The sequence below is a fragment of the Myotis lucifugus genome, unplaced genomic scaffold (genome assembly GCF_000147115.1).
Source record: "Myotis lucifugus unplaced genomic scaffold, Myoluc2.0 scaffold_1314, whole genome shotgun sequence".
Lineage (NCBI taxonomy): Eukaryota > Metazoa > Chordata > Mammalia > Chiroptera > Vespertilionidae > Myotis > Myotis lucifugus.
The window spans coordinates 10,686-23,060 of NW_005872362.1; the positions used below are offsets into that span (position 1 = coordinate 10,686).

The 12,375-nt window shown below is 48.7% G+C and overlaps 1 protein-coding gene and 1 pseudogene across 1 annotated transcript in view; one reads left to right on the top strand and one right to left on the bottom strand.

Moving 5' to 3' along the window:
* Positions 1-1,105: 1,105 nt before the first annotated feature.
* On the top strand, positions 1,106-2,695 carry LOC102427221 (annotated as a pseudogene).
* A 249-nt stretch (positions 2,696-2,944) lies between these two features.
* The window catches only part of LOC102427517 (E3 ubiquitin-protein ligase RNF135-like), a 12,966-nt gene continuing 3,535 nt past the window's right edge, over positions 2,945-12,375 (bottom strand). Inside the window, exons 2-5 of the mRNA XM_023748365.1 lie at positions 11,823-12,065; positions 8,829-8,991; positions 5,739-5,816; positions 2,945-4,001 (exon numbers count right to left, since the gene is read on the bottom strand). Coding sequence (XP_023604133.1) covers positions 3,472-4,001; positions 5,739-5,816; positions 8,829-8,991; positions 11,823-12,065 — 1,014 coding nt within the window. The 3' untranslated portion in view covers positions 2,945-3,471. The remainder of the gene's footprint in view (positions 4,002-5,738; positions 5,817-8,828; positions 8,992-11,822; positions 12,066-12,375) is intronic.

Here is a 12,375-nt window from a genome sequence, read left to right on the forward strand (position 1 = left end):
TCTTGCCATAGTTGCTTCTCCCCTTGTTATCAGTGAGCCCCCAGGGGGCCCCTTAGCAGCTGAGGTACTGAGTGCTTATCAACAACAGATGAGATAACAACATCCTGACACAACTTACGTCATTCTTCTATATCAAAACAACTTCCTGTCTGTTTTTTAAAAATTTTAAATATTTTTATTGATTTCAGAGAGGAAGGGAGAAGGAGAGGGAGATAGAAACATCAATGATGAGAGAGAATCATTGATTAGTTGCTTCCTGCACCCCCTACCCCCTACTGGGGATGGAGCCCACAACCCAGGCATGTGCCCTGACCAAGAAATGAACTCTGATCTCCTGGATCATAGGTCAACCCCCAACCACTGACCACACCTGTTGGGCAAAATAACTTCCCTTCTAAAACATTTTCTTGTCTTTGCATAAACAGGATTAAAACAGCTTCACTTAAGTCATAAACAAATGGATTTAAAATCATATCAAACCAATACTCAGCAGAAACCGAAGCCCTCAGCCTGACAACCCAGGAGAATCTGAATGTGGCCAACAACCCTGTGAGCTCGGAAGCAGGTCCTTCCCCAGTCGAGCCTCAGATGGCACCAAGGTCCCAGCTGACACCCTGACTGCAGCTTGTGAGACGCTGAAGCGGAGGCCTCAGCTTGTTGTGCCCTGACTCCTCACTCACAGAGACTGAGACAACAAACGTGTGTTGTTTGAAACCACTCCATTTGTGGTAATATTTCACAGGGATTCATAACATGCCCCTTGCGTTTGGGGGGACGGGGGTCCCTTAAAACCACTCTCAGGGGAGTCCTCCAGCTCTGCAGTCAATGCCATGGTTCTCCACCAGGTCTCAGATCTGGGCCCCATCAAACCAGGTCACAGCAGAAAAGCAATAATCCCTTTAGAATAAAGGGATAGAGACGGACGGTTCTGATTGGATGTTAGCATTTGAGAAGGTGTATAAAAACGTCAGGCACTAGAGGAGAGATTCAGAGTCCTCCAGCTCTGCAGTCAGTGCGGTGGTTCTCCAGCAGGTCTGAGATCCGAGCCCCAGCCTACCGGTCACAGCAGACGTTTCTGCAGGATTCCTTTCTGAGCACCTTGAAGATGAGCAGGCAGACCCCACCCACACTCCTGCAGCTGGCAGGAGAGAGCCTGCTGAGGGACCAGGCCTCAGCCATCACAGCTCCGGACTACCTGCCGGCTGAGCTCCTCCCCCCGGCTATTCATTCAGGCTTACCGTAGGAGAATCCGGGAGCCCCTGAAGGCGATGGTGCACGCCTGGCCCTTCACTGTGCTCCCTCTGGGGAACCTGATGAAGCTGCCTGAGGTCATAGTCTTAAAAGCCGTGTTGGATGGGCTTGACGTTCTGCTTGCCCAGGAGGTTAGGCCCAGGAGGTGGAAACTGCGGGTGCTGGATTTCAGGGACACGGGTGCCAACTTCTGGAGAATGTGGAGTGGAGACAGCACCCCGAAGTGCTCACCTAGGGCACCAGTGACTGTGCACAGCTCCAGCCCCAACATGGAGCATCCCTTGGCTCCCTTGGAGGTGTTCCTAGACCTTAACTTCAATGCAAGGGATGCGGATGAGTTTCTCATGCACATCATCCAATGGGCCAAGGAGAGGGAAGGGTTGCTACACCTGTGCTGCAAGGCGGTGAGGATTTCTGAGACGCCCCTCCAGAGGGTCAGGAGGGTCCTGGATAGGGTGCAGCTGGACTGCATCCAGGAAGTGGAAGTGAACTGCACCTGGGACCTGCCCACCCTGGGGACGTTTGCTCTCCACCTGGGTCAGATGAGTAACCTGCAGAGACTCTCTCTCTCCTACATCGATGTGTTGGCTGAGGAGGAGGACTGGGAGGAGGAAGAGGATTGGGACAGGAAACAGCAGGAGGAGCAGCGGTCCTTTTCCCAATTCCTCTCTCAGATGCTCAGGCTGCGGCACCTCCGGGACCTCAACATGGATTTTCCCTCCTTCCTCCAAGGCCGTCTGGACCAGATGCTCAGGTGCCTGCAGGCCCCCTTGAACAAACTCTCCATGGAAAATTGCCAGAGGCTGACGCATTCAGACCTGACACACCTGTTCCAGTGCCCGAACCTCAGGCAGCTGAAGTCCCTGCATCTGTTTCGCCTCAGCCTCGTGGATTTTAGTCTTGAGCCCCTCCGAGCTCTGCTGGAGGCAGCGGCACCCACCCTCCAGGACCTGTGCCTGGATCACTGTGGGATGGTGGACTCCCAAGTCGAGGCCATCCTGCCTGTCCTGAGCCGCTGTCACCAGCTCAGGGAGTTCACCATCTCGAAGAACAACTTTTCCGTGGCCACCGTGGAGAAGCTGCTGTGTCACACAGCCGGGCTGCGCAGTTTAGAGTTCGAGCTGTACCCTGTCCCTCTGGAGTGTTACAGGAGCCAGGGAACCGTCAACCAGGAGAGACTTGCCAGGATCCGGGCTGAGCTCATGGGGATACTGAGGGAGTTAGGACAGCCCAGGACCATCTGTCTTGCCACCAAGCACTTTGGCGATAGTGAGTTTTATGTTGTGGCATTTTCATGACATGGAGCCCGTGATGTGACCCTGTAGTGACCCTGCTCACTGGGTGCACCCAGCAAAGGCTTCTTTCTGGGCTTTTGGAAGCTGAAACCTGGGGCCGGGGTGCATTATGCAGGGGGCACCCACGTTTCAGGTTCATGCTCAGTGTGCATGGGGAAAGGGAGGGACCCAGCCCGGGTACAGGATGGCAGGGGCAAACGTTGGGGAGTTCATGAGACCTCAAAGGCAAAGTGCCCTACAATCAGAAACATGAATCTGATTTGCTTGGGGAGGGGGCAAGATTTGGGTTCGAGGTGCATGTGTGGGAGTTAATTCTGGGGTGGTTGGTTGTAAAGGGATGATCAGAAATAAAGACAATTTCAAAGGCAAAAAACAAAAAAAACAAACCACCACTCAGGTTCAGTGATTCACTAGGATTGTCAGAACTCGGCAGAACTGTTATACAGTTTATACAGTGAAAAGATACAGATTAAAATCAGCAGTAAAAAGAAGGCACTTAGGGCAGCAGCCAGGAGACACCAATTATCCTCTCCCAGTGGAGTCATTTGGACAATTCTTAATTCTCCCAGCAACGATGTGTGACAATGTGCAAGGAGTATTGTCAACCAGGGAAAGTCATGCAGGCCTTGGCATCCAGGTCTTTCAGCGGAGGTCAGTCAGGTAGACAGGCCTCACCAACCAGGTGGCTGACCTTCGTCTCCAGCCTCTCCCAAGGTCAAGTTGATGACACCTCCCGGCCGAAGGCCCCCAGGTGAACGAAGACACTCTTATCAGGCAGGATATTCCAAAGGATTAGAGATTACGTTCCAGGGCCTTCCTTTCTTTGGACAGTGCAGAGTTAACCCTTCACTACACAACCCTTAACTTCAGGAGTGGGATTCTTGAAGGCAGAGAAAGAGGACAGGAAACCAAGGTGTTTTAACCTTTATACCTTTACCTGCCTTATAGTCAGAGAGTTTCCGGGAAGTACACCATAGAGCCAGAAGGCAGGGTGCAGGGGCGAGGAGGCGGAGACTGGGCACTCGCCCAGAAGTTTCTCCTGATTAGCCACTGAATAGAAGGCAAGCTTCCCCCGCTCGAGGTCCAGCCAGGTGCCCACCACCCTAGGTTTTTCTGAGCCGAGGACAGTTTCCTTGGCCATGTGCCACATCGAGAGCTGGCTGGTTCCCTTCCACTCCATGCACCAGGAGTCCCGGGTCCTTCCCAGCATCTGGTTGCGGCTCATCCCCCAGGAAGCCACGCCAATTGCCCAGTGACTGCACTGCTGAGTGTCCACTTCCCAGTACTGCTGCCCAGAAGAGAAGGCTTGGGAGCATAAGACCTGGCAGATTGTAAACCTGGTGTGACTCCCGTCATAAACCTGTGGGATGGGAGTTACAGTCACCTTCCTGCGGTCCTCCGACAGCTCCAGGCTAACGGGCAGGCTCCTCGGGTCAAAGGTTGGACTGACAGCCCCTGAAGAAAAGAAAAGAAACAAGAGCATAACCAGCCAGCTCTGACTGTCCCTGCTCAGAGGTCCTCAAAGAGCAAAAGCAGCTTTGTGTCTTTGGGTGTGATAAAGTTGTACTCAGACTGGCATTAATACAGGTATGTCAAACACTTGCTGCTCTCTATACTAGTACATACCCCTGATGTTTGCTAACAATACCCCTTTCCCTCCTTAGCCTCTACTTACCATCAACCTTCTTTCAGGGAGCCCTCCCTGCGTCCCACCCAGCAAAAAGGCACCTCTTGCTTTGCTCGATACCCCCCGTGTCTTAGCTGCTCCCTAATGTACCATCTTCTACCTGGAGCACAGTGACATGACCACGGCTGTCCATCTCTCTCTAGTCATAATACATAAGCTTCCTGATGAAGGATCATGTCTTATTCATTTTGTATATTTTATACTGTTTCCTGCTGAGTAAATAGATGTGAATGCCGGAAGCCGGTCCATCCTTGCTGCTTGACACAGTCGCTGCAGGGAAGAAACATCTGCACAGCATATGTTTCAAGGGACCTGGCGTACATGGCATACTGTTCTTAATATGTTTGCTCACCTTCTTGGCACTATGTGTTTTAACCAAGGTCACCTCTCTGAGAAGGTTGTTTCCCCAGGTAGGGATTTTTCCCTGAAGTTAGGGAGGGAATAAAACCCCTTAACTAAATGCCAGGCGGGTAGTTAATCACTTTAACTACGAACAATCACCCTTAAGCTACATAATCTTTACTCCCTGGAATGGAGATAAGAAATCCCCTAACCTTTGGAATAGAAATTGACAGGATTAAAATCAACTGGTATAGCCGAAACCGGTTTGGCTCAGTGGATAGAGCGTCAGCCTGTAGACTGAAAGGTCCCAGGTTCGATTCCAGTCAAGGGCATATACCTGGATTGCCAGCACATCCCCAGTAGGAGATGTGCAGGAGGTGGCTGATCGATGTTTCTCTCTCATTGATGTTTCTAACTCTCTATCTCTCTCCCTTCCTCTCTGTAAAAAATCAATAAAATATATTTTTTAAAAAATTAAAAAAAAATCAACTGGTATAAATACAGATGTAACAAGACAATAAGACACAGAACTTGGCTGGAGATCCTGGCTAGGCTGCTGATCAACTGAACGCTGTCTCTGTGTCATTCCTTCTTCACCGACTCTGTCCACACCTTTGGGGACCCCTGGACCTGCTGGGGTTGAACCCCAACATGTGAACACATACATAGCATTTCTACTCTAGGCACACATTTAAACACATTCACTCATCTAACCCTTATGACAATCCCTGGAAGGAAGTAGGACTATTATGTTCTCCATCTTACAGATGAGGGGCCTGGGACGCTGGGAGGTTACCTAACTTGTCCAAGATCACAGAGCTAGTGAGCAGGAGCTAGGAGTCAAACCCACACTGTGTGGGTCCAGGATCCGTGCTATCAGTGACCACTCCAGACTGGGACAGCGGAAAGAGGAATGGGCAGTTGGCTGCCTATGGTGGTCCCAGCATGGATGCCCACAGGTGGCCTGAGCTCCCAGTGATCATGGGTCTGGGTTAGCCTGGAATTTGGGAGCTTTTCATTCCCTTTGTCTTTGTAATCAGCTCCCCATGGGAAGGGCTCGTGTGAGGTGGTGGGCCTAGCGGCAGGGAGATGGACACAGCACACTCTCCCAGCTCTCCTCTGCAGCCAGCCGAACGCAAGTTTTAAGCAGACCACATACTTACATTGAACAAACCTGGATGAAAGAAGGCTCTGGTCAGTCTGTGGGCATGAGGAAGAAGACAGACCTTCTGGGAGTTTAACTAAGAAATAAAAAAAAAATGGGAGGGGGGAAAAGTTTCATTTTATAAAAGCAAGTAGACGGTATCTAAGCATCATGATCAGAGCAATGGCTTGTCTTCCGCAGCAGCAGCAGCAGCAGCAGCACCTTTAGCATCAGGGCGAGACCAGGCAGTGCAGCCAGCTCAGGGTCGTTCAGCCCCATGTTCTCACTGGGCCTTTTCCCACCGTTTCCTCCCTGAACTCTAAACTCGTTGCTGGCTCCTTGTTCGTCTCTATGTTCTAAGAACCAAGCCTAGTGTCAGGTATCTAGGAAATGTATTTAGCAAATAAATTAACTAAGACAGTTCCAGGAGACAACAGTGCCCTGACATCCAGAATATTCACGAACCCCGTATCAATGCTTTGTTTTTATTTTATTTTTTAATATTTTTATTGATTTCAGAGAGGAACAGAGAGGGAGAGGGAGAGAGAAATATCAATGATGAGAGAGTATCATTGATCGGCTGCCGCCTGCATGCCCCACACTGGGGATCAAGCTTGCAACCTGGACATGTGCCCTGACCGGGAATCAAACCATGACCTCCTGGTTCATAGGAATGCTCAACCACTGAGCCACACTGGCTGAGCTCAATGCTTTAAACTGTTATAAAAACTGGGAAACGTGAGTTGGTGTGAGATTCATCTCAACTCATTGACACCTCCTACTTCCTTCTCAATGTACTAAAGTTCGACTGTTAACTTAAAGCTACTGTGTGCTTCCAATGCCCACATAGTAGGTAGAAGAAGAGAAAGTAAAGGAGATGTCACAGTGCGGACTATGAAGGTAAAATCTTCCCCCATTTGTATCTTCTTGTTGCTGTTAATCCCACAGAGGATATTTTTCCATTGATATTTAGAGAGAGTGGAAGGGAGGGGGAGAGACACAGAGAGAGAAACGTTGATTGGTTGTCTCCAGCACACACCCTTACCAGGGCCGGGGATCAAGCCTGCCACCAAGATATGGGCCCTTGATCAAAATCGAACCTGGGACCCGTCAGTCTGCAGGCTGACGCTCTATCCACTGAGCCAAGCTGGCTAAGGCCAGGCTTTTTCTTTTTTTAAAAGTAACCAGGATCCCTGGGGAATATAAAATAATAATATAGCACTATTCTGTTTAAGTAAAATTGTTCTGCATAAAATGTGATTTCCATGGCAGCACGTGGAGTACTTACATAGGGGCAAAGGAAAGCACTGTGACGAGCCAGTCAAATTGCATGGCAACTGTTAAAGTACTGACTTGAAGAACACTATCTATTGTCTTTAAAACAATCCTGTGAGCCCGGCTGGAGTGGCTCAGTGGTTGAGCATCGACCTATGAACCAGGAGGTCACGGTTCGATTCCCCGGTCAGGGCACATGCCTTGGTTGCAGGCTTGATCCCCAGTGCGGGGCGTGCAGGAGGCAGCCGATCCATGATTCTCTCTCATCATTGATGTTTCTGTCTCTCTCTCCCTCTCCCTTCCTCTCTGACATCAATAAAAATATTTAAAAATAAATAAATTAAATAAATAAAACAATCCTGTGACATCCCAGGTGGTTTGGCTCAATGGCTAGAGCATCAGCTTGCAGACTGAAGGATCCCAGGTTCAATTCCTGATCATGCCTGGGTTGTAAGCTCAGTCCCCAGTAAGGGGCATGCAGGAGGCAGCCGATCCGATTCTCTCTCATCATTGATGTTTCTCTCTCTCTCTCTCTCTCTCTCTCTCTCTCTCTCCCCCTCCCTCCCTCCCTGTGTCCTTCTCTCCCTCTCCCTTCCTTCCTCTCTTTGAAATAAATTTTTTTAAAAATATTTTTTTTTAAATCCTGTGACAACTTCAGGGAATGATGTTTCAGGATATGGGTGTATATCAGATCCTTTGCTTTAAAAATGTTCTGGACTGGTCCAAATAGCCAAAAACAACATAATCACTAAGAAATAACTATATTGTACTTGCTAAGGCATACTTAAATGTTATAAATTGAATTTTTAAAGAATACTATAAGATGTATGCTTCATTCCTCAAAAAATTAAGAGAGAAATTACCATATGATCCAGCCATTCCACTTCTGGGGATATAGTCAAAAGAACTGAAAGCAGGAACTTGAAGCAATATTTGCACACCCATGTTCACAGCTGTGTTATTCACAATAGCCAAGGGGTGGAAGCAACCCAGTGTCCACTGTTGGTTAAATGGATAAACAAAATGCACTATATGCATACAATGGAATATTGCTCAGCCTTAAGAAGGAAGAAAATTCTGACACATGCCACAACAGCGATGACCCTTGAAAACATTATACTAAGTGAAACAAGCCAGTCATAAAAAGGCAATAGCTGTGTGATTCCACTTACATCTGGTACCTAGAGCAATCACACTCATAGAAACTGGAAGTGAATGTGGGGTGGGGAGTTCCTGTTTAAACAACAGTATAGAGTTTCAGTTTTGCCTAATTGAAAAGATCTGGAGCTTGGTTGTACAACAAAGTCAATGTACTTAACACTACTAGACTGTATGCTTAAAAATGGTTAAGATGGTGGGTTTATGGAAATGAACCTGCCACCTCAGCATGTGCCCTGATCGGGAATTGAACCTGCAACCTTTCGGTGCATGGGATGACGCTCAACCAACGGAGCCACACTGGCCAGGACATAAAGTTGAAGGTTTTATTAAATAAAGGCATTTACTAGTTCAAAATGAAAAGCGGCCTATTTCTGAATCACCTCCGATAGATAACACAGATGAATGGTAAGCCAGCAAAGTCTGGTCCGGACTGATGTACAGGTCTTAGAAAATGAGTTTCTATCTCATCAAGGGCCTGTGTTCCATTACAACTCCGGTTACTTCCAAAAACATAGCCAGCCACGAAATACCTCAACCCCTTCTCTCCTCACATACACCACAATGACATGCAGTGGGGCCCTGGGTCACATCCCCAGACAACAAAGCCATGGAACACTCTGCCTTCCTCCCAACTTCCCTACTTAACCCTCCTCTCCAAATAAACTCAACTCACCCTGCCTTTGTTCTTTAGGCGGCTCTTTCCCCGTGAAGTTTTCTTGCAATTTCCTCCGGATGTCTTCTAGGTCATGTAGAATGTCTCTCATTTTGTCCTCAGCTATGTTGGAAGTCGCTAGCTTTGGAGAAATCAAGGAATGGTCCACCCCACCAGAAAAAGCCTATTGATGAAGCATTAAAACAAGAAAAGAGAAGAAGCAGCCAGGTAGGTAGCTTGGTGTAAAAAAAAAAAAAAAAAAAAGAAAAAGATTTAAAAAAAGAAAAGAAAGTCTCCCAGGAATGCATCAAATAGTATACTCCAGTGTTGCAACCCATCTATAATTTTCCACTTACCCCCTAACGAGTTTTTAAAACATAATGAGGCCCTCAAAATACACACTTTGAAAATAATCTGGAGTAATACATAGTACAGCAGAGATATTAAAGAGTGGGGGGGGGGGGGGATGGATGATTTTCACTTACTTTCTTTAAACGGCTATGTATTTTCTCATCCTTTTGTACAATAAATATCAATTTCTTAAGTAATACTAAAACAAGTCAAAAGTTGTTAGGCCCGTATAATTTACAAAGTAAATAATACAGATAGCCACTGAGCTAAGCCACAAAGGCTAGACTCATCTTCCCCAGACTGCTATCATGATCGCATATACCTTCTCACCCAGGCCCCGCTCTCTGGGGCCTCCAACACGTGCTCACGGATTTTCTTGCACTTCAGGTCCTATGAGTCCCCAACACAGCCTCCCATCCGCTACTTCCCACCTACAGCACCAGCACCGGACTTTCCTTCCCAACTTTGCATAAGCCACCGCCCACTTTTTTCACCACTTACTGAGTTCCCTCCACTGCTCACCTCGAATTTGCATAACAACCTTCCAAGGTGGGTTTATTATCCCCATTTTGCCAAAGAAGAAGCTAATGTTCATGGAGTTGAGCTAAAATTTGCCATAGTTCATTGTATTGCCCTACATTTTCTCATTGCTAAAGCACTTTTTTTATACACCATCCCTTTCAATCCCAACATTTCACTGCTGCAGGCCTCATTATTCCTACTTTACAGGTAGAAACCTGAGATTCAGAGAGATGAAATGACTTGCCCCAGCTCATAATACTAATGTTACATCCCTAAAGTCCCACATATTCACCCATTCAGTGGGAAGTGCCCAGCACTGTGCCAGGCCTGGGGATACAAGGGTGAACAAAAGAACAAAAGCCCTCAAGGTCTCCACCCTCATGACGCTTAGAGTCCAGGGCCAGAGAAGAGGGAGGGCAGACATGAGTAAATTGTGGCTGTGCTAACGGCTGCCCATGGAAGTTACATGGAGTCATGAGAGCGAGCGCCTCTATAGGGGGATGTGACCTGTTCAAGGACCAGTGAAGGATTTTCCAGGACAGTGATGAACTCCTTGGGGTCTGAAGGATGAGCAGGCATTCCCTAGGTGAAGGGCGGAAAGAACATTCCATGGAGCTGCGCCCTGTTGGTGGGGGAAAGTGTGACAACACCTGGAGGGACAGACGTGGGCCCAGCACGGCCAGGACCTGACGAGCCAGGAAGAGCTGGGTGAAATGAGATGGGAGAGGAGGCAGGGACAGAATCCTGCGGACTCTTGTTGGTTCTGTGAGGATGAATCCTGCACAACAGATGCCATTGGAGTGTCTTAAGCGTTTGAGTTACATGATCAGATCTGCATTTGAGAGGGTCACTCTGATGACCCCGAGGACAGCAGACTAGAGGGAGTGGAATGGAGCAATTAGGAGGCTACTGGAGAAATCCAGGCAAGACGTGATCATAAGCTTGGATTAGAGAAGTCTCAAGGGAGCTCAGGAGCAGTAAATAGAGCCCAGCCAGGGTGATTCAGTAGTTGAGCGTTGACCTGTAAACCAGGAGGTCATGGTTCGATTCCCGGTCAGGGCATATGCCCAGGTTGTGGGCTCCATCCCCAGTGTAGGGTGTGCAGGAGGCAGCCAATCAATGATTTCCTCTCATCATTGATGTTTCTGTCTCTCTCTCTCCCTCTCCTTTCCTCTCTGAAATACATAAATATATTTGAAAAAATTAAAAAAGAAAAGAGTAGTAAACAGATTCGAGAGATGTTTTGGCAGGTGAGGGAGGAGGTGCATGATTCTCAGGTTTCTGGCTTGTGCCCTTAGAAGAATAACCAGCAGTCAGATGGGGAATTCCCCCTGAGGAACAGTTTGGGGCATGTTAGGTGTCATGTGCCTTTGTGACACTAAGAGGCGACTATGAGAAGGAAAACACCAGCCTAGAGCTCAGAGAAGTGGCCGGGCTGGAGCTGTTTGTGCTAATTAAAGCCATGGGTGTGGGGAAGAGAAAGGGACCCACGGATGAGCCTTGAGGAATCCCAACGTTTCACTGCTAAGCAGAGGCGAGTGAGCCTGCAAAACAGACTGGAAAGGAGCAGCCAGAGAGAAACGGGAAGGCTCGTGGGCAGAAGCTGAGGAAAAGGAAAGCTTCAAGGACGAAGGTGTGGTCGCCTGTGCCAAAGGCCATTGAAGGCGTGGCTCAGTGTTGAGCATCGACCTATGTGCCTGGAGATGACAGTTCGATTCCCGGTCAGGGCACATGCCGGTGTTGCAGGCGCAATCCTCAGTGTGGGGCGTGCAGGAGGCAGCTGATCAATGTTCTTTCTCATCATTGATGTTTCTATCTCTCTCTCCCTCTCCTTTCCCTCTGAAATCAATAAAAATATAGTAATTAAAAAAAAAAAAGATGAGGACTAGAATGTCTGCAGGATTTACGTAGAGGCCACTGGTGATCTTAGAGCTGGTTAGGTGGAATGAACAGGATGGAACCTAGGCCTCTTGAAGCTTCCCTATCAAACCTCCAGGCCTCCCTGTTTGGTAGCCCAGCGAAGGGGAAAAGGCAGGGCCTTACTGCATCCTTCAGCTGCAAACACGTTCATGCTGCCCCAGTTGGGAGCTGTCCCCGCCCCTGTCTCCTGCCACACCCTTTCCTCTCCACGCTTGAGCCTACCATGCCCAGGACGTTCAGTTTGTTCTCCGGCCCAGATTCTGGGAGCTGCCTCTGCTTCTGAAGGCTCCTGGCGATGTCTACAAGCCGTTCCACCAGCTCTGCCAGCTCCCGACCAGCTTCTGGGATGCTCTTCGGTGCCGCCGCCTTTAAAAGAGCAAAGCAGAACCCAAAGCTGGACCCAGGAATCAGCTCTACATAGAGTGTGCAGCCTGGATACAGGAACAGGCAAGGACACGACGGAAACATTCAGAGGACAAGAAAGGAGGCTCCCCAGACCTTTTGCAAGCCCCTTTCCCTTACTGATCGTCCTGTGGCCATAAGAGGAAAGCGGAGTCCATCCGTGGGATGGAGAGGGAGGGGGAATGGGAGTAAAGTGTGAAGGGAAGCCTAGGGCCATTATGAACAGGGGAAGTCAGAGAAGACATGGGTGTGAACCTGGCAGGATGGTGGCAGCTGACAGAGTGAGTGGTGCAGTGGAAAGGCATGTGGCTCAGGCTCAAGCTCCACTCTTGCCTCTGATTCATCCTATGTCCTGACCAGGCTTTTCAGAAAT